Source organism: Onychostoma macrolepis, chromosome 19, assembly GCF_012432095.1.
Source record: "Onychostoma macrolepis isolate SWU-2019 chromosome 19, ASM1243209v1, whole genome shotgun sequence".
Lineage (NCBI taxonomy): Eukaryota > Metazoa > Chordata > Actinopteri > Cypriniformes > Cyprinidae > Onychostoma > Onychostoma macrolepis.
This window is the reverse complement of record NC_081173.1, coordinates 465,580-492,243: the sequence shown is the minus strand read 5'-3', so window position 1 is coordinate 492,243 and position 26,664 is coordinate 465,580. Positions and strand designations below refer to the sequence as shown.

The window sequence follows — 26,664 nt, the reverse complement described above, 5'->3', positions numbered from 1 at the left end:
TCAAGTCAAGTCACCTTTATTTATATAGCGCTTTTAACAATACAGATTGTGTCAAAGCAACTTTCCAGTATCAAAATAGGAAAATAGTGTGTCAATAATGTAAAATGACAAGATTAAACACTCAATTTTCAGTTAAAGGCATTTCATTATTGAATTCAATTATGTCATCATCCAGCTCAGTTCAGTTTAAATAGTATCTGTGCAATCAAGTCAACAAGATCACTGGAAATTATGCGATATCAAATATGCAATATGCAAAATATCATGAAACTTTTCTGAAGACAGTCGGTTTCTTATACATTCACACAAATAATGAAATCATATATTCTTTCATATAATTTCCCTCAACAGTCTGCCTTCAGTCATGTTTTCACACAAAATGAAACTACGTGCTGCGCCTGCGTGAGACTCTTAATTACTTTGATTAAAGCTGAATTGTATTTACTGTGAGTTTTTCAAATCACGATAATCAAATACGGGTTTAATGATAATTAAAATACGTAACGGGATCATTAAAATAACCTCACGGCTGATGTGTCAATATGTCTTGGAGAGCTACTTCCAATCAGGCTGTGAGCTACTGGTAGCTCGTGAGCGACGTGTTGGAGACCCCTGTTTTAAAGTGTATGGTGCAGAAACCCACACCTACTTGTTATCCGACAGCAGCACTAATTTAATTCTGTACCAGACCCATTTGATGTAAAGACCACAATCCTAACCCAATATGCGTTAAAATTTATATTAATAATTATATTAAATGTGCATAAACAACAGGCATTACAACAAAGGCTGTAAAGATCCTTTACTCCAGGAAAGGAGAGGTGTGATAATGCAGAGCAGATGCGGGTGTTTCAGATTTCAGGTGATCGTGATTGTTGTGAAGTGAAGGTGAAGCCTGGTTAATCAGTGACAGTACCCCCTCTACAGCCTGCTCCTGACAATCAGAAGATTCATGGAATAAGATAAGAAGAGCAGGACCCATGATCATTCCTCTGGTCCATATCATTCCCAGTTTACCAGATACCACGGCGTAAGGAATCCAAGCTCTTCCAGGATGAGTGGTGGGGGTCCTCCATGGGACCAGACTCTGTGGAAGAGTCAGACACAGGAGGGTGGTCAGGTAGTAATGTGTGGGTAACTTAAGGTGGAGGGGTTGAAGTGGTTGAAGTGACGGACAGTGAAAAGAGGCCTATGTATCTGGGACTTATCTTCTTGCAGGGCAAGTGCAGCTTGATGTCCCTGGTGGAGAGCCACACCTTTTGTCCAGGTTGATATTTTTGCGTTCCGGTTCACCGGGCATCAGCATGACCCTTCTGGCAGCGCACTGACCCTTGAAGATTATGATGAGCCGCTTCCCAGACCCTCTCGCTCTCCGGAGGCTGGAAGCGGAGTATGCACTAAAAGGGCATGAGTGTGAAGAATGCTTTCCAGACTCAGGAGGTGATCGGAAATTATGTCCTCTGGGAGGCCAAAATTGCAGAAAACGCAATTAAACATCAGCCCAGCAGTTTCCATGGCAGATGGGGGTCCCTTGAGGGGAATTAGATGACAGACTTTGTAATATCTATCTACAAGGATTCAGGTATAACCATCTGAGTGAGGCAGCCTGGTTGAAGTCCTCTCCAAGGTGTGAACAGGGCCGCTGAGGAAGATAAAACAGCACATTCAGAACATGCTTGAACAAACCTTCTCCCATCCTGTGCCATTCCTGGCCACCAGAAGTGATCCTACAGCAGTGAGAGGGTTTGACTGGCCCTTGGGTGGCCAGTGCCCACACAGGTGTGAACAGATCTGATCAGAGGGATGCACTGGGGTATGACCCAAGGGACACTCCGACAGAGAGGCATTGGCTTCAGAGATTTGCTCATCAAGGGACGACTGAATAGGACTTACGATGAGACTGGCTGGGATGACTGGTTCAGGCTTCTCAGGAGGCATGGAGACAGGAAAGAGCACTTTAACATTTTTAGATCAAGGAAGGTAGGAAATTGAGATGTTGAATCATGTGAAGAATAAAGCCCACCTGGCTTACCGTGGATTCAGTCTCTTGGCTTCATGAGGATACTCAAGGCTCTTATGGACTTTGAGTACGGTAAATGAATGTTGGGCTCCCTCCAGCCAATGCCTCCATTCCTCCAGGGCTAGGTTAATGGCAAGAAGCTCTCCGTTCCTGATGTTGTCATTTTTCTCCACTGGGGTGAGCTTTTTAGAGAAGGAGGCACATTTGGTGATGTCCACTGCTGCTGAGACGGGATCGCTCCAACTCCTGTTATAGAGGCATCGACTTCAACCAACAAAGGGTTTCTTGGAGTCTGGATGAATTAGGAGCGGCGCGCTGGGAAATGTTTCTTTGAGTCATTGCATGGCTTGGGTAGCAGAGTCCAGGACAGAGACTTGGGCCTGACTTTGAGGAGACTGGTGAGTGAATGAGTAATGGAACTCAAGTTATGGATGAAGCATGGATAGAAATAGGAAAAACCAAGAAAACGTTGTAGGTATTTTACAGTTGTGGGAGTGGGCCTCTTGCGGACTGCAGCAACCGTCCCCTTGTCCATCGGAATAACCTCATTATGGATAACCCAGGAGGTGAGGTTGTGAAGGTGTGTTTGATTAAGCAGACATGCAAAACATGTAGCACTGTGGTACTCCAGGAATCTGTTAGGAAAATACTGCTCCAGGGCTGCGTTTCCCAAAAGCATCATAAAGCTAAGTTGATCGTAGCTCCATTGGCGACAATGATTCTACGATCAACTTAGGCTTACGATGATTTTAGGAAACGCAGCCCAGATCACTGTTCTTTTGTTCAGTAGGATTCTGGTTTTGTCATAGAGCAAGGATATAAGAATCAGGCCAGATATTTGTTAAAACTATCAACAGTGCACTTGTAGCTGTTAGGTTCAGCAAAGACACAACCCCTGTAATGGTTGTATATTGAACCACACTTTCCAAATGAGACCAATTTTTTTTTTTTTGTAAAAAAGTAAAACTTCTGAATGTTTTTTTTTAAAGAGTTAAGTTATAGTAGGTTATTTATAATTAGCTGTTTATGAAACAATATAAGTATATGAAATGTCAAATAGGTAGTCACTCATTTCTGAACACATCCTTGGCAATAGTGTTTTTCCATAAGTCTTGACACCTTTACTAGTATGTCTTACTTGTACATATTCAAACTCTACAATCATGATTAGCATTAGGGAGTTTTTATTCAGATGGTATATATTAAGTTCACACGGTGTGCCCAATTTACTCACTGCATCTGCAACAGTAGTTTTCCCTCAAAAATGCACGCAAAATCCTCACACTGTTGAGCCCTGAAATTTTTTTTTTTTTTTTTTTTTTCCATTTGGCAGGACTCTCAAGTATTTCAGTAGTGTATGCAGCACATTGAGGAAAGAAAAGCAAAGCAAATAAAAACAACCCCCATTGTCTTTATTTAATTAGACATTTTACAGTAGTCACTCTTATAGCTGCCTTGTTTTTCTTTTTCCCCATTGTTTCACATATTCTATCACATGGATCAATGCAAAGGAAGAAATATATATATTTATATATGAACGCCCAAAACTGGAAATTTTGGCAAGATATTATAATAACATGATTTCAGCCCCGTGCATTCAACAGGGTGAATGTTTGGTTCATACATGGCAATTCAGTTTAGTGGGCTATGAATCTGCAAAAAAACATGGTCAGATGAAAGAGGAACCGTATTTAAAACCTATTCAAGTTCTTCAACTTGAATTCTTCGTGCCGATTCCAGAAATGATCAACAACTCAGTGTTTGATATGTAACTATAAACCGCACACAGGTATTTCCCAATGTGCAAGAATGTCTTTTAAATGCAAACCGCACTGAACATTAAATCTAAAAACAACAACAACATCAAAAAAAAAAAAAAAAAAAACACATTGCAACTACATTGTCGAGGTCACTTTTAAGGGATGCTGTTTGTCTACTGCCACCAAACACTTTAAACTGCCATGTATTGGACCCAATACTGAATAAAAGTGTGCAAGGAATACAGTCAGTGAAAGGTGTCGACATGCATCGTATTCTGGAAGGAAGTAGCTGCAGAGCTCACCGAAAGATTGAAGAAAAGCTGTTTGAGGCTCCTTAGTAGAAGCCTGTTTAATAGTTCAACAGAGAAGATGGAACTGGTTTCAAATCAGAACAATTAAATCTGTTAAAGCCTTCCCGCTCAGAGCAGCTCTTTCAGAGAACCATTAAAACACCAGAAGAATGCGTTTGCAGAATATGTGTGGTTAGTCTTTTGCGAGTGATAACACTGAATGTGGCTGGGAACACCAACCGTTTCATTCTCTAATACGTTTTCAAACTAATTGGCCACAAAGCATTTTTCTTCACCCTTTCTCCATTGCTAATGGGAGGCATATTTGAGTTTGGACCATTCTGGCTTTGAAGGTGAGCAGCTTTAATGACAACAATCCAATCAGCCAATCAACAAACTAACGCCTCGTTCTGTGAAAACCTTTCCAGATCTGCAGGAATCTACAGCAACATTCACCCTGTGACATTATATAAGATGCAGCGGAGCACAGCGTGACGACACAGCAGCTCGAGCCTAGCTCGTCTGTCAGGCTTCGGGATCCGTGTCCTCCATCGATCAGGAATGAAGAGGGGAAGGACAGAGGACGGTCAGCATATGGCACAGCAAGGCCGAGAGCGAGTGTGGCACCACTACAGTGAAGAGAAGGGAACAGCAAGCACACCATCAGAGCCCACCACCCATCCAGCGTCTGGACGCTAACACTGTTCACACACACTTCCCAAAACTGATCCATCAATGAGTGAATCTCAACAAACACCTAAAACCCCAAAAATCAAACTCAAGCCTCATTTTAGGACCATAAAGATTTTTAAGCATCTGATTCTCATTTGTGTATCTGAACCTCATCACCTTTGACAACAGAGAAGACTCGCATCTAATCTAAAATGCTGTTGAAGCAGACGAGTGAGATTATTATTTTTACAGTCATAAGAACTTGGGGGATATATGTGCCTACCAGTAATGAAATCATGTCGTAATGGAAAAAACTCTTAATGGTCCCAAAGTGGGCTTTTTTTTAATGAATGCAAAAAAGCAAACAGATCAAATGTGTTTTGATTTTGGGGTGAGATCCACCCAAGCACACTAATATGGCTGTGTTTGAGATAGCTCTCCACAGTAGGATACATTCTGCATCGGGACAGAACCAGTGTTCCCCGCAGGACAGGAGCGGCGCCGGGGTCAGGAGGGGTCATTACAGCAAACTACTAATCTGTACACACACTCATTACTGGTACGGAATATCTATGTGGACTCGATTTCTCCATTCACAAATGGTTGATCCAGAAATAAAGAACAAAACAAAAACAGCAAAGTGTCTGATGTCCAAGCGTCCTGTGTCAGGGCAGGTCTAGCTGTTCTTGAGCAGCAGTCTGTCTTCGGCCGAGGGGAAGCAGTGCAGCTGGCAGACGTCTGGAGCCAGCAGGCCGCAGGATCGCAGGTCCAAGCTCTGCAGCGAGGCGCAGCGGCGCAGCAGCGGCAAACACTGCTCCGTCACCTTCACGCAGCCTGAAACACAGCAGCGCAGTCACCACCGTCAACACCAGCCTCCTAAACACTGTCGTCTGCTGTACCTTCATGATAATCCAACCCTAAACTACAGTAAAAATCTGTTCATTGATTAACGGTAAGTTCCCTTACTATATACGGTGAAAAACTGTATTCACATTAGATTTTTTTTTTTCTCTCATTGAAATAACTGTTTCTTCTTGATTTTACAACTGTACTTATCAGTTGTGTACAGTAGGGTTGTGTTACATCTAATGTCGTTAAATGTTTTTTTGCATTATTTCAGTTTTGTGTGAGTTACCATGATGGTATTTAGTGTTTGCGTGAATAACACTGCGCACCTTCTATAATTGTGACTCTGGAGCACAAAACCAGTCATAAGGGTCTTTTTTATTGAAAAGCTGATAAGCTGAATAAATAATCTTTCCATTGATGTATGGTTTGTTGGACAATATTTGTCTGAGATGCAACTATTTGAAAATCTGGAATCTGAGGGTGCAAAAAAATCTAAATATTGAGAAAATCACCTTTAAAGTTGTTCAAATGAAGTTCTTAGCAATGCATATTACTAATCAAAAATGAAGTTTTGATATATTTACGGTAGGAAATTTACTAAATATCTTCATGAAACATGATCTTTACTTAATATCCTAATGATTTTGGGCATAAAAGAAAAATCAATAATTTTGACCCATACAATGTATTGTTGGCTTTTGCTACAGACTTATGACTGGTTTTGTGCTCCAGGGTCACAAATATGTTTAAAAGCTGCTTGTTATTAGCTTTGGTTCATCATGTGATTTTCTCATCATCGCCTGCTTTTGTTGGTTATCAGTGTATTACAAAAGGTACAAAACAGATTTCAGTACTTCTATAGGTTGGTATATTAACATTATATCATTAAAGGAAATTACAGTTTTTAAATGTAAATTCAAGTTAAATACATAAAACCTAAAATGTCGCTACTGTATTTTTTTATAGTAAAATTTTGGCATCCACAGCTGCCAGTTTTTTTACAGTAAATTTTACAGTTTTTTTTTTTCAGTGTATGAAAATGGCTAAAGTGTCATGCCGTTATGACCTGTAATGAGCAGAGCGTCACATGTGGACGATAGTCATAAGAGCTGGACATTCATATACAGCTGTGTTTCACTGTGAGGTTCAGAGGGCTTCGTGTCTACAGAATAACCCAGGCACTCATGTGCTCTCTTTGGGGAGTATTTTAACTCAGTCAGTCTTGAGTATCAAATGCAAACGCCTCTTTTCAGGTTTGATGGTGATGGTAATTTTTTATTTTGTTTTTTGTTGAAAACTGTATTTTAACACTTATCCCAGAGAAATGAGTTGTCCCATAAACCAGTGCTTCTCAAACCTATCAGACGCACCCATTTTGAGTTTTGCAGTCTGCACTAATGAGACGATGCAAAAATCTAAACGTTTTGGACATTACCATGCTATTACTCAATTCACCACTTTTTTCTTTAAAAAAAACTACATTATACATTATAAAATTATCAGTATACAATTGTTAGTATGCTAGAAATGGATTTAATTACATTCCTTTGAACTTTTAACTCCAGACGGCAGTACATTTATGAAAATTTCTTTTTTTTTTTGGAATTCTAAAACTAAACATATTAATTTTACTTGCATAAACTTTAACTTATGATGGAGGAATATTTTTCGTGATGCAATGGTTGATCAATAGGTGGCAGCAGAGTGAAGCGTGGCCTATTTGGCCTTACTACTGCTTCATCATGTAGTTTATTGGTTATGCCACTGACATTTTTCTGTTTAGTGTATTTGTGTCTGATTATTCATGTCAATTATCAAAATTTTGTCGAAATGTGTAAACTATATTTAACCTCTGTGCCATAAGTATTTTTGAGATGCATCTAAGAGATAAACAAATGTCTGCATAACATGATGTGTAAAGATACAATGTATCCAGTTGTATGAAAACTATTAGAATATAAATACATTAAATAAACTATAGAGGTCACTATTTTCTTTAACAACAGGATCAAGGTATTTTTGTACAGCATATTTTGACACAATATCTATGAAGCGGATGAAGAGTAATGAAGGCTCCCGAGGTGAAGCGTGGGTCTGTACCTGCCAGGCTGACGTGCGTGAGGCTCTCTCGCAGCGGGGAGATGGGAGAGGTCAGCGTGTGGACGGTCTGGTCTGTGATGTGGCAGCACTGACTGAGGTCCAGCTTGGTCAGGTGAGGAAGATAGCGCACGAGCAGGCGCGACACGGCGTCGGTCACCTCCAGGCCCGCCAGACGCAGCTCTGTCACGTTCTGGAAGCGTCCGCCGCGGTTCTCTCCGTGAGCTGCGGCCAACAACAGCACAGCTTCAGTCCTACATGCTCACATGCAGTGCTCTCAAGCTGTTCATCACGGCAGCGCTTTAACATGCAGCTCTGAAGACACGCAGCCAACATAACCGATGTGAACACTGACAGCAGCATTCAGCAGTTTCCCAGATTCAATTAGAAAACACTCTGGTTACACGTTATCGTACGGTGTCTGTGCTACAGTGTTGGTATATAATTAAGTACAAGAGCAAGTAACCCTGAAGAGTTTTATTCAGCGATAACAACTGACGATGTACAGGTAACGCTTTTTATAAGGTGTCCTTGTTACACGTTACACGTACTTACCATTATAATAACATGCAAGTAACCCTAATCCCTAAACCATTGAAGGAAGAAAGTTGTGGAATACTTCTAACAGTGACCAGACGAAAGCTACTGATTAAACGTGAAAACACAGCGTCAGCTGAACTTCAACACTTCATTTTTAATACTAACACCCCAAACGTTTAATGTGTAATAATACTATCTTCAAAACTGTGTACTGCACTGTAAGCTGGAACCGAAAACTATCAATGAATTCCTTGTCAACTCGTGATAAAGTGTTGTTCATTCACGTTCTGTTCTGACAGCACTCTCAGTAGAGAGCGTGTGTGTGTGTGTGTGTGTGTGTGAGCAGACCTGAGCGCGTGTCGTTGCTCGGCGGGGCCAGCAGCTCCCTCAGATGCGAGTCCTTCAGATCCTCCACCCAGCTGAGGTCCAGCAGCCGCAGACAGGGACACACAGACTGACAGAGCGCCGAGACCGAGGACCACGAGCAGCCCGCCACGTTCAGCTCCAGCAGCCCTGAGGACCACAGCGCACACACACACACACACACACACACACTCACGTCACTTCATCTGCTCTGCTGCCACGCCTCAGTCTCCATCCAGCATTATTCACATGCGCTAATCTGACTGCTACTCAACACAAAGATCATGAGCAGATGTAGCACAGCAAGGGAAAGCATCCATGTAACTTCTGGATAATGACTCACGATATACAAGTCTGACAAATGCTTTGATCCGGTGTGACTCGACTGTACGAGCTACAGGAAAGATCATTTGATCTAAAGATGTGCATCAAATTACACATTTAATATAATTCAGTTTTCTTCATCACTTCGGTCAGGCCAGTTGGAACACTTTTCTCACTCAGTATTTTTGACTTGTTTTCTAGTATAAATATCTAAACATTCTTGAATCAAGATGAATTTACTTTACAAGTAAAATGACAAGATAATATCGTGTTTTCTGAAAGAAAAAAAGAATCGAGATTTTGTTAGTTTTTGCTTAAAAGAAGCAGAAATATCAGCCAATGGGGTAAGAAAAATAATCTTAATTCAAAAACTAAATCAAGACTATTTTGCTTCTTAACACTAACAAAATGTTGATCTTTTTTTTTTTTTTTTTAGAAAACAAGACTTATCTTAAGTCATTTTACTTGTAAATGCATCTTGATTCAAGAATGTTTAGATATTTATACTAGAAAACAAGTCAAAAATATCACTTTTTGCAGTGAACGCATCTGCCAGCTGATTTGGTTTCAATCCTGATGTGTGCAAACATCTGTCCATCAGGCCCGTCTCCGAGACGCTTCTGTCCTCAGCACTGAGCAGACCTGTGTCTGGACGCTCTGGACGCTCTGGATCAGAGCACACCTACCTTGCAGACGGTTAATGAGCCACATGAGCTGTTTCTTGGAGATGTTGGTGTAGCCCAGGTTGAGACACACGGGCTGGCGACGGATTATACTGCTCAGCATGGGAGGAGTGATGGAGCGCTGGCGGCTCAGATCGATCTGAGTCCATAACCTCTTATCACAGCACCTGCACACAAGCACACGCATCACACGCCTGGCACATTCAGACAGCCTTCATCACAAAATCATCTAAAATCACGGATGCAGTGCTGCACAAATAACTTTTTACCACAACAAGAATAGCAATGTACAGCAAGACTTACTAGTCATTACTTTTATAAATAATTACAACGGCATTTAAGAAATATTTTGACATAAAAATTCAAATACGTTTCGGTTACACTTTATTTTAATAATTTATTGTTATTATATTAGTAAGTGAACATCTGTTTTGTTAGTGAACATCATTATATTTTTCTTGTAATGGGATTTATGTCGCTCCCGATACTTCGCTGCTTGTATAGGGTACAGTGGCCCTTAGCAGCGTGACAAACACAACTTTTATTCAACTTCTGAACGGATTCGATTTAGTCTAGAAATTGCGCAAATAGCCCTTACTTCATAAAAACACAAAAAAGGTGTCACTTAACTCTCAAAAAGTTCCTTTATAATCGATGAACCTCTATCGCGTGACACTGAGAGGATTCGCAAGCGTGCAGGAAAACGCACATCAAGTGAACACAATGGCCAATCAGAGGCGATCAAGGATCAACAGATACGTCTGTGATTGGCTAGATTGCTCAGCGCTGCCACAGCTCTCCAGAGCGCACAGGAGCCTTTACCAAATCTGTTTCGCCAATATCCTGTCGCAATCACTTTCGCAAATGAATCATTCAGTTATCCGGTTAACTGAACAGAACGAGTTTAAAAGAGTAAATTGTTCACGAATCAGACATTGCGATCAGGTTTCAATTTCATCACAGTTTTTCACTGAAATGTAATGTGGTCAAAAGTTGGAAATGATGGAACATAGTGAAGAAAACCTGACGGAGCTGCTCGAGACTCGATGACGAAGCCCATAACAGCAGCATCTGCAATTACTAGATGTCTAATAATAATTCTGGGAACACTTTAATATATGGACCAATCCTCATAGTTGCTTATTAGCATGCCTATTATTAACACACTGGCTGTTCATTATTATTATTTTTCATTTCACTTCTCATGCTGTGGTGAAATGAAGGAATGGATGTTTCATAAATTAGTATTTATAACTCAATTCCCTGAAGACTTGGCGCTCTGCTGAGGATAATCAGCCAGTGCGTTGCGTTCGTGACGTTATGACACAAGTAACCAACCTCTGATGCTTTACCTGTCACTCTTATGATTATATTGAATAGATTGTAAAGCAGAAGCGTCACCAGAAGAGCTGCTTTGAGCTGGTGAATGATGGACTACGGCCCGAGACGCACAGTCCTCACAGCACGAGAACGCTTGAATATGACACAGCTCTGATCTTTTGTGACACCTTACCTTGAAAATGGCAGCACTGTTTCCCGAGATTCACCACCGTCATCATGCGCTATCATAGCAATTACTCTATTGGAGTCAATCGCACCAATTTCATGTTTTGTTGAATTACAGGGCAACCAGTGTCATTTTTGCGGTTTAGTGTCAATTAATGCTGTTTTCAGACTGAAGAGGAAGCTTGGATTCAGAGAATGGCTTCATAGTATATCTAATGTGATCAATATATGATATTATGTACTCGAGGTCGATCGATAGTGGATTTTACGATACCGATAGCTAGGTTGGACTAAACTGGCCAATACAGATTAATCAACCGAAATGGATACTCAACGAAAACTAAAATAGTGCTTTACTATTTAAAAAACAGACAGTACTGAACCATACTTTGTGAATGAATAAAAATATTAATATTAATTATTATTTTGATCATTAAAGTTAGTTCATAGTTTATTAATGTTAAAAGAAGAAACTTTAAAACTTAATGTATTAGTACTAGTAAATGTTGAAATCAACACTAACAAGGAACACTACTTCTACAGCTTGCATTAATCTTGATGTTACAAACAGACTCTTACTGTAAAGTGTTAGCATTTCATTTCAACAGTCATGCTAAAGATGGCCATCTATAAATATCTACACAAAGGCCACAGGATTGAAACTACACTGTTTTACGCTCTCACACTTTAACTGCTTCTATTCTAGAACACTTGATGATTATCTAATCAAAATAACAAAATATGTTAGTCGCACACCGGGCAAAAGAGTCTAGGAGAACAGGTCTCATACACCGGTCACGTCGTGGTCAACTCGTGCGGCGGTCAAAAACATTTAAATCACCAAACGGACTTAAGTTAAAAAACAGCAAACGGAAAGAGAAAGCGTGATCTATATTATAGCTCTATAAATGAAGCATATTTTATTAGAGCCACAGAAAGACAAACGTGTCGCTGAAAAATGCACAATACACAGTTTCACAGCCTGAGGTGAAGTCTTTATGTACATTAACACCGATTTTAGACAAACATGTTATTTAATGGAGAACTATGTGAATAGGGTATATGTCGAATGTCACCTGACCAAACCCAGAAAACAGGTCTCATTAAATAATGGCAATATCTATAGACTTTTAAGTTAATCAGTTAAACTAGCTAGCGGTTTTTATTGTTGGCGTTTTATTCAATTTTTATATCTAAATGTTAGTGAAAAGAATAAAAATAAACTTTTAGATATCAACCTTTATAAGTATAATAAAATATAATATAGTGTAGTATAGTATAATACAATAGTATATAATCCTTTTATTCTTTTTCTATTCTATGTTTTCTTTTTATTTATTATATAATTTATTTAAAAAAATGTAAATAAATAAAAAACCTTGCTATGTGTACTGTGTTAAGCTAACTGAGACATTGCTCTTTTGTTGGTCTGATTGCTTCTATTGTCCTAATTTGCAAGTTACTTTGGATAAAAGCATCTACTAAATGACAATGTAAATGTGATGGATTATGATCATTTTTGTATCTACTTTGAAGGCATCCTGAGTAAAACAGCTTCATATTTAATGAAACATTTGCAAAACGTTTGAACCGAGACCTGTTTAACAGCATGCGGAAGTCTGGCGCGGCAGGATTTTCTGTCGGCTGCGTTTAAATCCGCATCTGAAGTTTCCCGCTCTGTGCAGCGCACGTGTCAAAACAAACAGCTCGAGGTGTCGGTGATTTCCGCCTCTAGAGGCCGCTCTCGCACTGTATTATGAGAGCGGACCCTTCCCAGCCGCTCCAGCAACAGACGCAACCCGGAAAACTATCGGGATTTTTGCAGATAACCGGTAGTTCCAGCAAACAACTAGCGGTGCTGATTAATCGCTAAAAAAATGATACATCGATCGACCTCTAGTATGTACTTTGCACTTGTTTTGTTTGCACAGTTAAAGGGGTCATCAGATGCAAAATTCACTTTTACATGGTGTTTGAACATAAATGTGTGTTGGCAGTGTGTGTACACAACCACCCTATAATGATACAAATCCAGTCAGTTTCCAAAAATAATGATCACTTTCTCAGAACAAGCCGTTCTCAGATTCTTGGCTGTGTGACGTGACACAGACCCAGGCCCCTCCCACAATTGTTGATTGATACTAGTTTAATCACAGCCCCACCCTGAGTGATCTGTCATTGTTTGGACGCCGGAGCAGATGTAGATAAGAATGTCTCCTACGCGATTGAGGTGTTTTGTTGTTGGATGTAATAATGAACATAGCAGTCGTCATTTACTCCCGTCATCTGAGCCGCTGAAGACGCAGAGGATTAGGTTTGTTTTTAAAGGGATCTGCCTCAATGCGTTTATGTTCACGCGAATCATTCGTGATCCAGCTTCACCTCCAGAAGAAGTGAGTATCAGGTTTTTTTTTATGAATCTTCGCAAATCGCCTTTCCTAATAATGTGCTAGATAGCAAGTTCAGCGGCTAAAGTAAGCAATATCATGAGAACTGCGTCACCCAACGGAAGAGAGGGGCGGGGTCAGCAGAGCTCATTAGCATTTAAAGGGCCATGCACCGAAAGGGCTTGCTGTGAACAGAGCTGTTTTTGACAGGGTAAAAGGGTGTTGTTTTACACTACCATTGAGAAACTTTAACCAAAGTATGTTATAGACTTCTCATTAAGACCCTAAAGAATCATATCAAATTGTGGAAAACGGGCATCCGATGACCCCTTTAAAGTGTGAGTGTGATGTCGTGCGGTGTGTGGTCCCTCACCAGCGGCTCCAGGTGCGGCACACTCGCATACAGACGCACAGCTGCCGCTGGCTGAGGTGCTGGAAGACGCGGAGCCAGACGTCCCGGGGCAGGACGTGCGAGGCTCCGCTGTCCAGTGGCAGGCAGTGGGGCTCGGGGCAGGCCGGCGGCGGGCGCACCAGGTGCCGCTCCATCTGCAGCGGTCGCGGCGGCGAGGGCACGGCCACGGCGCTCCTCTTCAGCAGCTGCGAGCGCGGCGGCGCCAGCGAGACGCTCCCTGGATGAGAGCTGCCGTTAGCCGCGGCGGATCCGGCCGTCGCTGAGCTCTTGCTCCAGGGAGCGCTCTGGCCCTGTCGGCCTCCTCCACGGATCCTGCTTCCGCGGACGGCCTTCCCACCGGCGTGCCGGTGATTGGAGACGGCACTGCTGTTGGAGTTCTCCTTCTCCTGCAGCTCTCTGCCGCTCACTCGCGTGCGGCCGTTGCGCGCGTCCTGTCCGTTAGTGCGCTTGGACGAGGACAGGCCCTCGGGGCCCGCTAAGTGTCCGTAGCTCGGCGGCTGCGTGGCCGAGAGCGGCGAGGATGGGGCCAGGGCTTTGTGAGCGCGGTCACCCGAGCCGTCCTCGTCATCGTCCGGCTCAGCCTCGGCGAGCGTCTTCCGCAGTCGGGTGCTGGCGTCTCCCCTGCGGCGCTGCGTCTGCGGCTCGTCCTCCTGCTCCTGCTCCTGCGCCGCCACGCTCTCGCCCTCGGACTCCTCGCTGGCGCTGAAGCCCAGCTCGGCCAGACGGCGGCTCCGCTCTCGCTCGCGCGCGCCGCTGCCGTACGCCGGGGAGGACGGCTCCGAGGCGCCCGCGGGGGACGGAGAGTCTGAGTCTGACTCCGAGTCGGTTTCAGAGCTGGAGGAGGACGAGGAGCTGGAGTCGCGCACTCGCTCCAGGAGCTGGCACATGCGCTTGAAGCGCTCCAGTTTCTCGCGGTGATGCGAGCGCTGGTCCTGGCTCGGCGTCGAGGTCTGCGCTGTGCCGGAGCCGTGTCCGCCGCCCGACGAGGAGTTCGGCCCGTTCGCTTCGGAGGAGTCCGACGAGTTGGGTTTAGCTTTCTGCTGAACATGTTAAAGAAAGAGTGTTACTCTAGCGAGAGAAACTGACCACTGCGCATGTCAAGACTAAAGAGAAGAGAACAGGGGTACCTTCTTTAGGTGTTTATCACGGGCTCCTTTGATCTGTTGGGGACAAACAGAAAGACACGGAGTTCAGTACTCTGAAGCGACACCAACACTACATGACAGCAATGATCAGCAACGCTGCCAACTTCTTTCAATGAAAAGTTGCTAAAGTCTGCTCGAAATGTGGCTAGATGTCATACGTTAGTTAGCATATTCGTTGCGGCATAGAATCGTATTTGCATTCTGCCTAGTGTCAACCCTTTAGGTTTGTTCGTCTCTCTCCTGCTCTGTGCTCACATACTGAATTTTAATACAGCCAGTTTTTCAATAAAATTTTCATTGATATATTCTTCTTTTTCTGTTGTCGGACAATGAGATTAATATCAAATAGTGGCTCAAACATAGCCCAATTAGACTAGACAACCAGCCCTCCAAGCTGCTAATCTGCATTAAATTCCTGATTTATAATCGAGACGTCCTCAGACAAAAATCGCATACACATTAGATTTGTGATTTCAGCTATATAAACGTGAAGTGATCATTCAGGTTAGAAGCAACAGAATATCTATTTTATCCCCCATCTAAGAAATCTAAGATTTCTCCCCCAGAATATCTTGATGACCAGTCATGGTTAGCTAGTCACAACAAAAGCACAGTGCGCTTATGATAATTATGGTAATCTGTGGACATGGCAAAAATACAAACTCGGGTGTTTTTCACTGAATTATTTAGGGAGTCTTTAGTAAGACAGACCACTGACACTGCCAACAAACATTAAAATAGCATTAAATAACAGGTGCTGTCACATTTACTCCTGCATGGCGAAATTTAAAAAATAAAAATAAAAAGTTAATCCACGCAATGAGAAACTCCCCTGTCTGACACATGAATTTACAGCGCTGGCGGTTAAAAGGGACTTGATTTGGCAGTGTCCTCTGTGTAGGTGCTGATTTACACTGACCGCGGCAGTCATTCAGCTCAACAATATCCAGTGCTGCACACAAATCTGGCTGTTCGGAAAGCAGTTCACATGCATTTGTCATGTCTGGGATGTCTCTGTGATCTGACTGCTCCTTCAACATGACTCCAACACGCATATCTTCACCCAGTTTCACATTTAAATGCAGCCTTTTATGAAATAATAGAGACCTTTTTGGTAACTATATACAATAACTAGGGATGTGCATCACAACTAATTTCATTATCATTTAAGCAGAACATTTTCCAACCGTCTAGTCTAACAAACCCCCAGAAGACTGTCTGAAATGTGTTTGCCTTGATCAGTGTATTTTTTAACTTAAGCATTCACTTAATCATTGTTAGCCAATATGGACAAATGTATTAAAATCAACTGAATCAATAGGCCAATAGACTCTGACTCTAATTGCTGAAGTAAATGTTAGTCAGCACACGTATCGTTGTTTGTTGTTTATCACTGCATCTGCTTGTGTCTGGGTTTGAACACACTTCATGTGAATGAAAGCATCTGTGACAGACGGCAAAATCACAAGAAAAGCTTGATGTGTTCTGCCAAATATAAGTTATTTAAGGGTATTTCTATTCATTAAGATACTGATATAACAACTGTTGTGGTCAAGCGAGTTTAATTTATAGTGTTTCCCATTTAAACCAGTATAACATAACCGGTATTTTCCCTCATAACCAGCAGTACATAAGCAAGATTAATTTTAATATGCCAATTTGACATATAGGCGACACGAAATGCTTCCGATTTCTTCTAAGATAAAATATTCCCTCGCTTTGCTCATCTTCCCAGTGGACCTTTCTCCGAAACAGTGCCTCAGAATAACAGGATTGTGTTTTCCACTCCAAATATATGAATATTAGGTAACACTTTATTGTAAGGTGTCCTTGTTACACGTTACATGTAATTACTATGATGATAACAATTAATTGCATGCAAGAAACCCTAAACCAAACCCTAATCATATAGTAAGTACATGTAGTTAATTACTCAGTACATAAATGTGTAATTAAACTGTAACAAGGACACCTTAAAATAAAGTGCAACCAAGTATTATTTTTATACGTATCATTAACATGACAATTTGAATACAGCCTTTGTAAAAATATGAAGAAAAACATGGATGTAAAACATAAAAGGAATAAATAAATAAATAGCTAGTGATATGAAGGGTGACTCGGTCTCTGTTTGATTAGGTTATGCTGAAGAAATGAGCACACGGCAGTGAGCACGAAGCCCTTGCCTTCTTCTTGGAAGCGCTCTCCTGAGGAAGCTCCTTGTCCTTCTTGCGCTTGGCTCCGTCCGGCCGGGCCGTGTCCTCCAGAGACAGGCTCTTCTTCTTACTCGGCGGCGGCTCGTCCGTCAGCTTCCAGCGGCTCACCTCCCCATTATCCATGCGCCGCTTTCCTGAACCATCTCCTTGATCCTACACGACATTACTATTATTATTACGGTGAAGCCCACATTTATGTAAATATGTAACAAGCTGGAAACTACAGCTATAATGCACTTCCATATATTCATTAAAGGCACTTTTGCTGGAAAGATGGCATACGATGCAAAACATTACTGACTTTTTTGTACTTTTATATGTATTATCACTAGTGCTTCCATGAAAACTCATTTTTGCAATTCTGCACAGTAGGGCTGTCAAAAGAAATTCGAATTTTGAATATTTGTTGAATTTAAAATAAAAATCCACATTCGAATGCAAAAACATTGTGTGTGCGTCAGGCAGCGTTAACAGTGGCGCATGAGATGCGATGCTGTAGGTGTCGTTGCATTTTAATCTATCCAGTTGAACCCACTGGATGCGGCGCTGCTCATTCTAAATACTACGGGAAAACAGAACATCGATGCGGAGATGATGTTATTTCAAAACTGAAACCAAGCCCTTCACACAGAACGCATATTTATCGTGTTTCCTAGAGGGACATCTATCACCGCTCCAGAGAGCCGCATGTTTAGAAAGCCATGTAAAATTAATAGAAGTTACACTTTTAAAAAAACATGTCTCGGGACTCGATGGCGGTTTTTCCCTCATCCCACTGCATCCCATGCTTTTAAATGAAGAAGTACTCTTTGTGATTGGTTTTCGGTCCTTTGTATTAAACTACACATACATACATGACGCTGTTTCTAATTGTTTAAGCAACTTAATTATATATGGTTTATAAACATTATATGCACTTTTTTCAAAGATGGTCGTTATTTTATTGCTTTGAAGAAACGTGCATTAGTAATATTTTGCTCGATGCACCCTCAGGAGAGAAGCCAAAAGATTTTCCCCCCTGACAGAAATTATACCTTTTAAATTCGAATATTGATAATATTTAAGTCCAAAATTCAAATTTTGACAGCCCTACTGCACAATAAACCTTTTGATTAAAATCAAAAATCAAACATGATCTCGGTCACAAAACACAGAATACATAGATAAACCTGACCCTCTAAACAAGGTGTGGAAACGGAGGCAGACAGTCAGTGAATGTAAAGCTGTCAGTGTTATGAAATGGCGAGAGTCTGTACGGTCTTACCTTGCTGGTCTTTCCCTCCTTGTGGCACTTTGGACATTCCCAGCAGTTTGGGATCTCATCATTGATAATGCCTTCAGACTTGCCCATCTGAGGAGAGACAGTCGATCAGCAGTGTTTCCTTCAGACGCTCGCTCTGACGCTTCACTCCCAGCGTGTGGCACTAACCTTAAGGCAGCTGGGGTGGATGATCTCGTTGCAGATGGTGCACTCCATGAGCGAGAGGCTAAACTTCTCCTCCTCCGACTCCACCGTGTCCTCCTTCCCCGCTTCCCCGCAGGCGAAACACACAGCTGTGTGCGGCAGCACCGGCTGAGGAGAGCAGCAGAGTCAGTCAACACAGGCACCGCACCAGCACCCGATCAGCCGCACCCGCAGGTGCTCGGAGTGGGGGAACTGTGACGTCACTTTGTAGGTGAAAACCCGGAAGCGAGTGCATTTTAGCACTTGTTCCATCGGCCCGGAGTCAATGGGTTTTTTGAATGGGATTTTGGTTCAATCCCTTAAATAAGGTCCGTGGTTCACACGGGCTCAAGATACTTTCACGTTTTGCAACAAGTCTTCGGATGGAGCTCGTTTTATCGCTTACTGACGCGGAGACTCTGGGTTTGTATCATAAGGTAAACTCATATTACGATTATTACATGTAAACGCCACATTTACCGGCTTTACGCGGTGAAAGTGAAACTTTAATGATGCATAGTGCTTAAAGCCACGTTATAATTAAATGTTTACGGCCACATGAAGCTGTTAGAAAGCATATAGATTGAGGATTTCCTAGAAACAAGGATAAAATAACATTTTGTGCATCCACCCTAACAAAATGATAGCTGAAATTATACTTTACTCGCTAAAATAAGTTTAATCTTACCATATCCAAAAAACTCGCTCACTCTGCTGTTATTTAATAGATTAATTAATTAAACACACTAGAATTTGATCAAATAGTATGAGACACGTTTTAAAAAATATTTATATTAATCAAGGATTTATTGACTTAATGCACCTTATTTCGAAATGTACAGAAATACATGGTTTCAAATGTCCTTTAGTTATGATTATTTCATTTATTCACTATACTATTTATTACTAATGTCTCATTTCAGTTTTAGTTTGGCTCTAGTTTTGTATTTATTCCAGTTTATATGAAGCGGTTCATGTAGTGTGGATTCAAATTCATATACAGAGTAAATCCTTTTCACTGAACATGTTAAAAATAAGTTTGAGAGAGTTGTCTGGAGCTGGTGGTGACGACCGTGCTGCTGGAGTTCCTCTATAGCCTAAGTTTAGCCGTTTAGTTCTGCCGCTTGTATTTATGCTTCAAATTTCATCAAAGTTATATTATTTTGTGAAGATTATCTTGATGGACAAAACCTGTAAGTTTCATGAACTCTGACTGAACACAGCTTATGTTTTGCGATTATCCAAAAGCCTGTGGAAAATCCCGTTGTGTTTTTGTGGAGGGAGCCAGTGTGATGCTAACAGCTGATGGGTCTACAAACTGCCCTCACAGTTCCCTGTCTGCAGGTCTGAAGTCACGTGTGAGGTGAAGGCCTCTACAGTTCACTTCTCACTCGCGCGCCGAGCGTAATGAACAGCTGTTGATGCTGGTGTTCAGAGTTTGGTGAAATGGACTTTTGTGTGGTATTGTACTGAATGACTGACGATGCGCAGCTCTCGTTCAGACTATAAACCGAGGACCGAGTCGCTCCGGAGTCACACTGAGACGTTGAGCCCAGAAGGATCTGAATCTTTTTTTGGTTACCTGGACTTTCAGTGGAGGGACAGAAACCTCTGAGGTTTCACTGAAAATATCTTCTTGGTTTGGAAGGACACCAGCTCTTGATTTATCATGAGTTTTGCAGTTAAATGCTAACCCCGAGCCTGCTGCCGTCCTGCGGACCAGACTCCTTGGGGTTGGGAAGTAAGCAAGCGAAGATTTTGAATGTGTTTTTAAAGAAGTCTCTTCTGCTCACCAAGCCTGCATTTATTTGATCCAAACAACAGCAACGTCAGTAATTTTGTGAAATATTTTTACTATTTAAAATAACTGCTTTCTATTTGAATCTCTGTTAAACTGTAATTTATTTCTGTGATCAAATCAGAACTTTAGAATGATTTCTGAAGGATCATGTGACTAAATTCAGCTTTGAAGTCACAGGAATAAATTACATTTTAAAATATATTCAAATAAAAAGCAGTTATAGTAAAAATATTTTTTGCTGTATTTTGGATCAAATAAACGCAGGCTTGGTGAGCAGAAGAGACTTCTTTAAAAAACGCTGAAAATCTTGGTGTTCAGGAAGGTTTGAGTCGTGTAGAGTAATACAGCCTTCATGTAACGAAGGGAAGGGCTCGCTGGTTTAGGTCGAGACTCACCGCAGTGCACTGCCGGAGCAGACACGACTGCTTCATCCGTCCCGGTCCGCCGAACTTCTTCATGTCCTTGCAGAAGTGGCACTCGCCGCACTCGGTCCGCATACACGCCTGACAGCGCCGGCACCGTGTCCGCCGCCGCCGCGCGCCCCCCAGCGCCTTACTGCCAGACATCCCCTCTGCATTCAACTGAGGAGGAGAAACACAGGTCACAGGTCACAGGTGTGCCCAGACAACACCACGCTCCACCTGCGGACCACAGCACAGTCAACAACCAACGCCTGAATGTGTCGCAGTACATTTACACAGAATAACCCCAAAATAATAAACTTCTTCAGGCTACGCTAATGTTGTTAGCTCTATAGTATTTGCCTGACAAACGCTCACAGCTGACAGCTCATCCAGGACAGATTCATTCACTGGCTCTATACATGTCAGAAGAGGGATCTGGCGCCATCTTCAGACTCACTGAGTCTCTATCTACAGCAAGAACCCAGAAACACAGCTGAGAAGAGCAATTAGACGGAAAGAACAAAGCAAAGAGTGGAAGACAGGAACGTTAGGTCAAAGAGTAACACTACTAACAGTATATTCTTACTGAAGCACTGCTTTTGATGAACTCTCGATCACGGATGGTCAATGTCCTGCTCTCCGATGAACGTGAGAGAGCGGTTTCTCAGCCAGAGTCATGCTAAACATCTCTACTGCTCCTCTGGATCATTCTGAAGGGACACGCCAGCCCTCGATGAAATCTGCCCGATCACTGATTAGGAAAGTAAAACGAATCCCATGTTTCCAGTCTCATTGTGAATGATTCATCTATGCATATTTGAGACCTTGTAATCTTATAATCCTTAATAAAAATGTCATAACCTGCTCTTCCTGTGATGTGACACATGAATTAAAATATAATGATGGGTGTGGAAGAAACATTTATTTAATATAAAAGTAAGAACTGTCCATTTTGATTTCATAGTGAATGTAACTACATCATATGACGTAACTATAAGCTAAAAACTCATTCGGGGCATTTTTGCCTCAATATCTTGAAAGTTGGGTTCATTCTGACAGGCTACGTCACACGCTGAATGCACAGACTCTTAAAGGGACAGATCACCCAAAACTGAACATCTGCTGTACATTTACTCACCCTCAGACCATCCCAGATGTAGGGGACTTCTTTCTTCAGTAGAACAGTAAAGAAGATTTTTAGCTAAAACCATTGTCCTTGGTGATTCATTAAATGCAAGTCAGCGGCTGTCTGAGTTTGAGAATTAAAAAACACAATGAACACAAAATTAATGCCAGTGGCTCCTGACGATATATCAAGGTCTTATGAAGCAAAACAATCAATCTGTGCAAGAAACTACAAGTTACTCAATAAAAACTCACTTTCAGACGCCTGTCACTCCGATTCAAAACCAGCCAAAATACATTACATATACATTTAGCAGATGCTTTTACCCGAAGCGACTTACAAATGAGGATAATGGAAGCAATCAAAATCAACAAAAGAGCATTGATATACAAGTGCTATAACAAGGTTTGTATATTAAGATTGTTTAATTATATAATTAAAAAAAATTATTAAAAAAAAATCATAGAATAGAGCAAGCTAGTGTTTGAGGCCTTTTATTGCTTTTTGTTAATTGTATAATTAAAAAGAAAACAAATAGAATACAAAAAAAAAAAAAAGAGAATAGAGAAGCTAGTGTTATTTATTTTTTTAAGAAAACAAGCAGCTAGTAAATGAATAGAGTGCAAGTCTAAAAGGGGCATGTTTTTTTTTTTTGAATAATAGAATTAGAATAGAGAGTGCTAGAGTTCAAGGGTCAAATAAAGATGGAAGAGATGTGTTTTTAGCCGTTTCTTGAAGATGGCTAAGGACTCAGCTGCTGGGATTGAGTCGGGCAGGTCACTCCACCAGCTGGGAACAGTTCATGAAAAAGTCTGTGAAAGTGATTTTGTGCCTCTTTGGGATGAACAATAGTTTGATTTGTTTCAGTTCACCTGCAGAACGCAAGCTTCTAGAGGCACGTAAGTCTGAAGTCATGAATTTAGGTGAAGGGGTGCAGAGCCAGTGCTGGTTTTGTAGGAAAACATTAATGCCTTGAATTTAATGCGAGCAGATATTGGTAGCCAGTGCAGATTGATGAACAGAGGCGTGACGTGCATTCTTTTCAACTCATTAAAAATTAATCTTTACTGGATTAATTGTAGAGGTTTGATAGAACTGGTTGGAAGACCTGCCAAGAGAGCATTGCAATAGTCCAGTCTGGACAGAACAAGAGCTTGAACAAGGAGTTGTGAAGCATGTTCTGAAAGAAAGCCTGATCTTCTTGATGTTGAATAAAGCAAATCTGCAGGACAGTTTCATCAATCATAACTCCAAGGTTTCTGGCTGTTTTTGAAGGAGTTATGGTTGATGTGCCTAACTGGATGGTGAAATTGTGGTGAAACGATGGGTTTGCTGGAACCACAAGCAGCTCTGTCTCAGGTAGGTCGAGTTGAAGGTGATGGTCCTTCATCCAGCAAGAAATGTCTGTTAGACAAGCTGAGATACGAGCAGCTATCATCAGATCATCAGGATGGAATGAGAGGTCATCAGCATAGCAGTGATATGAAAAGCTATGTTTCTGAATGACAGAACATAGTGATGCCATGTAGACAGAGAAGAGAAGTGGTCCAAGAACTGAGCCCTGAGGCACCCCAGTAGCTAGATGTTGAGACTTGGACACCTCACCTCTCCAAGATACCTTGAAGCACCTATCTGAGAGGTAAGACTCAGACCACTGGAGTGCGGTTCCTGAGATGCCCTTTCTCAGTAGTGTTGACCGGAGGATCTGGTGGTTAACCGTGTCAAAAGCAGCGCACAGATCCAGCTAGTTAAGTAATGAAGACTTGGAATCCGTTCTTGCCAGTCTTATATTGAAATATCAGCGTATCTGATCATGTGATGAATGAACCGATTCAGCTCCAGTTCCTCCGACAGTCACTGAACTGAGGAAACGGTTCGACTCGGACTGAAGACCGATGAGCCGCTGATAGGAGCATGTGAACCAAATACTTCCAAATAAAAGTTATGGTTTCTCATTGTTTATGTAAAAAGGTGAGCTGATGAAGAATAGTTTATTCACTTTATATGTTTAATTAGACATGAAAAACATCCACGTTTCATCATTATTGGGAGCTTTAATAATATCATTGCATACAAGTTTCATCATTACGTGAACTGAACCAGTTCATTGAATCGAACTGTCTGAAAGAATCAGTTCACGGAAAAGAATCATACTTCCCTGTTTGCACGAGGCTCTGGATTACAGGTAATAACGTTGTAAATAATGTTCAGTTTCTTGCACAGATCGATTGTTTCGCTTCATAAGACCTCAATATATCATCAGGAGCCACGGGGATTAATTATGTGTTTCCTGGTGTGCTTTTTTTATTTTCAAAAATGGAATTTATGAATCACCAAGAAGCACGGTTTCAGCTAAAAATCTTCTTCACTGATTTCACTACCGAAGAACAAATAAGTCATCTACACCTAGGATGGCCTGAAGGTGAGTAAATGAACAGCAAATGCTCTTTTTTGGGTGAACTATCCCTTTAATTGAGCGACACACTTGACAACAACAGCTAACACATCCATAAAACAACAATCACCATATTATCGTAGACTGCATACATCGCACACCCCTATTATTAGGCAATCTGTTAAAATGACAGATAATGATTTGAGATGTTGGTCATATGATCCTCCACTAAGCAATTTCACCCATAAATTGATTGCAATCCAGCCATTATTATTCTATCCAGTGTGCAAAGCTAATAACTCTATGTGGTGTTGGATAGCAGGAGACAACAACAAAATCCTCCTCTGGCTATACGGTCAAAATATAGCGTTAATAAATAGGCTGCTGAATTACTGACTGAGCTGAGGGTCTTTGTTATGATTGGGAAGTCGTTTCCAACACAAGCACACTTACAATTCACACACAAGCACTGAACCGGAGACACACGCACAATGAAAACTACATATCATATTGTATTTAAGTGCCATTGAGTCAGTGTCACATTTGTTTATTTTAGGGGTTTAAGAAAGCAACATAAATGCAATCAATGATGAACTTTTGGCATGATAGTGAAAGTATTCTGAATATGATTTCAGATAATGACAGTAAGCTGTCCTACACAAAGAGCACGACAGCTCATGATTCGAGGGACGTGGACCAGTATATGAGAGACTTCAGATGTACAGAACTACCCAGACCGGTATATGTGAGGCTTCTGATATATCTGAGAAACATTTGTTTGCTAAATGCCACGACAGAACCATCAGAATCAAGTATTTCAGAGAGACTGGTGTTCCTCAATAAACTGAATCTGCTGATCTTCACTGAACATGACACTTTCACGATCACTGACACAGAAAACAATGATTTTACACACATTTACTGCGGTCACTGTTTCTACATGGTCATCAGTGTGAGATTTCATAATATTGCTGTCATTTACATCATTATCGCAGTGGTTTTATAGCAGAGACTCTAATATCTATAGTATTTTGGTGCAAATTCTGCTTACCAAGGCATATAATTTCCTTTAGAGTTACAGCATCACACACAGTGTCAGGTGAAATATGGGCCTAAAATTAAACAGGAAGACCAGCTCAGACACAATGAAAACACGGCAGGGCTCCAGAGGTGACATACCTTCACTAGGACTAAACCTGGAGAGATTTAGCACGAATACCGTGCTGACAGAGTCGCTACGACATGTGTAGCACACTTTACCGATTCCCTGCGAACACAGCTAACATGAGCAGCTAACCAGCAGCACGTTAGTCTCCTCAGCTTCACATCTACTGCTGCCTTCACAGAAGCCCACCACAGCAGCCCGTGATGAGCCCAGACTGTCGTTTATCTCACACAGCAAAACACGCTGCGATCAAGCCCCGGAACCCCGCGGATCGCCCGAGCCGAGCCGAGCCGAGCGCTAGCATGGGTTAGCAGGTTCATTCACAGCGCCACTAACTAACCAGGGCTGCTAGCACTCGCTCAGATGGGCTTTACTAACCACCCTGATCTGGGAGGAACGTCGCCCACGGAGCAGTGTTTAAATCAGACGCTCAGCTCCACAGACACACGACAAAACACGACGAGCTAAGCGAGCGAACAGCGACTCACCTGCTCGCGTGGAGTCGCATACTCCTAGATCGAGCATTAGATTGATGTTTTCTTGCGATAGATGGACACAATGAGAGAGAGAGAGAGAGAGAGAGAGAGAGATCGCTTCCTTGTTTCTCCGCTCGACTTTCCTGCTCTTATCAGGCTCCTTTCACAGGTTTACACGAGTGACTCGCTTAAACTGCCATCATTATCATCACATCCACCGCAGCCCATCGAGACGCGATGATCCAGCTTCTCTCGCCTCGCGCCGTGTTTCTCAAATATCAATATCACAGGCTCTTCGGACCGTTTGTGCGTCTGCAAATCCTCGTCCGTGATTCAGAGGGCCGATATTCCCAAACGCTCGGCTGAACCCTGCAGAAGAGAAAACGGCATAAACGGATAAACGTGCCTTTTGTTCGCTCTTTCCTATTGTGCTCCTCTGCTGTAGGTGTATATTATCTAGAGACTGTAACGCATCTGCTGTCCCCGCGAGCCAGATCAGCTCTTACATGATCCTGACGCCATCACACTCTGCCCCTGCTCCCGAAAATCAAATAAATAAATAAATATGGTAAATAAAAAATATGGAGAG

The 26,664-nt window shown here is 41.8% G+C and overlaps 1 protein-coding gene across 7 annotated transcripts; it reads right to left on the bottom strand.

Moving 5' to 3' along the window:
• zgc:158376 (uncharacterized protein LOC100101643 homolog) lies at positions 1-26,639 on the bottom strand. 7 transcript variants are annotated; one of them, XM_058753489.1, is made up of 12 exons: positions 26,088-26,632; positions 21,500-21,664; positions 20,905-21,090; positions 18,694-18,837; positions 18,529-18,615; positions 17,235-17,417; positions 15,031-15,063; positions 13,865-14,943; positions 9,602-9,765; positions 8,577-8,741; positions 7,692-7,913; positions 1-5,576 (listed from the first exon to the last, which is right to left on the bottom strand). In XM_058753489.1, exons 3-12 carry the CDS (start codon positions 21,073-21,075, stop codon positions 5,419-5,421), a joined length of 2,406 nt encoding a protein of 801 aa, XP_058609472.1. In that variant the 5' UTR covers positions 21,076-21,090; positions 21,500-21,664; positions 26,088-26,632; the 3' UTR covers positions 1-5,418. The 7 variants fall into 7 exon arrangements, with proteins under 7 accessions (XP_058609472.1, XP_058609474.1, XP_058609471.1 ...); XM_058753491.1 differs by lacking the exon at positions 26,088-26,632 and adding an exon at positions 25,614-25,997; XM_058753488.1 differs by lacking the exon at positions 21,500-21,664 and having other exon boundaries at positions 26,482-26,639.
• Between the last annotated feature and the right edge of the window lie 25 nt (positions 26,640-26,664).

Coding starts and splice junctions, on each gene's coding strand:
- zgc:158376 (XM_058753488.1), bottom strand. CDS start 21,075: ATGTCTGGCAGTAAGGCGCTGGGGGGCGCGCGGCGGCGGCGGACACGG. Junction 8,742..9,601: donor GCTCATTAACCGTCTGCAAG/GTAGGTGTGCTC, acceptor TGTGGTCCTCAG/GGCTGCTGGAGCTGAACGTG. Junction 5,577..7,691: donor CACGCACGTCAGCCTGGCAG/GTACAGACCCAC, acceptor GCTGTGTTTCAG/GCTGCGTGAAGGTGACGGAG.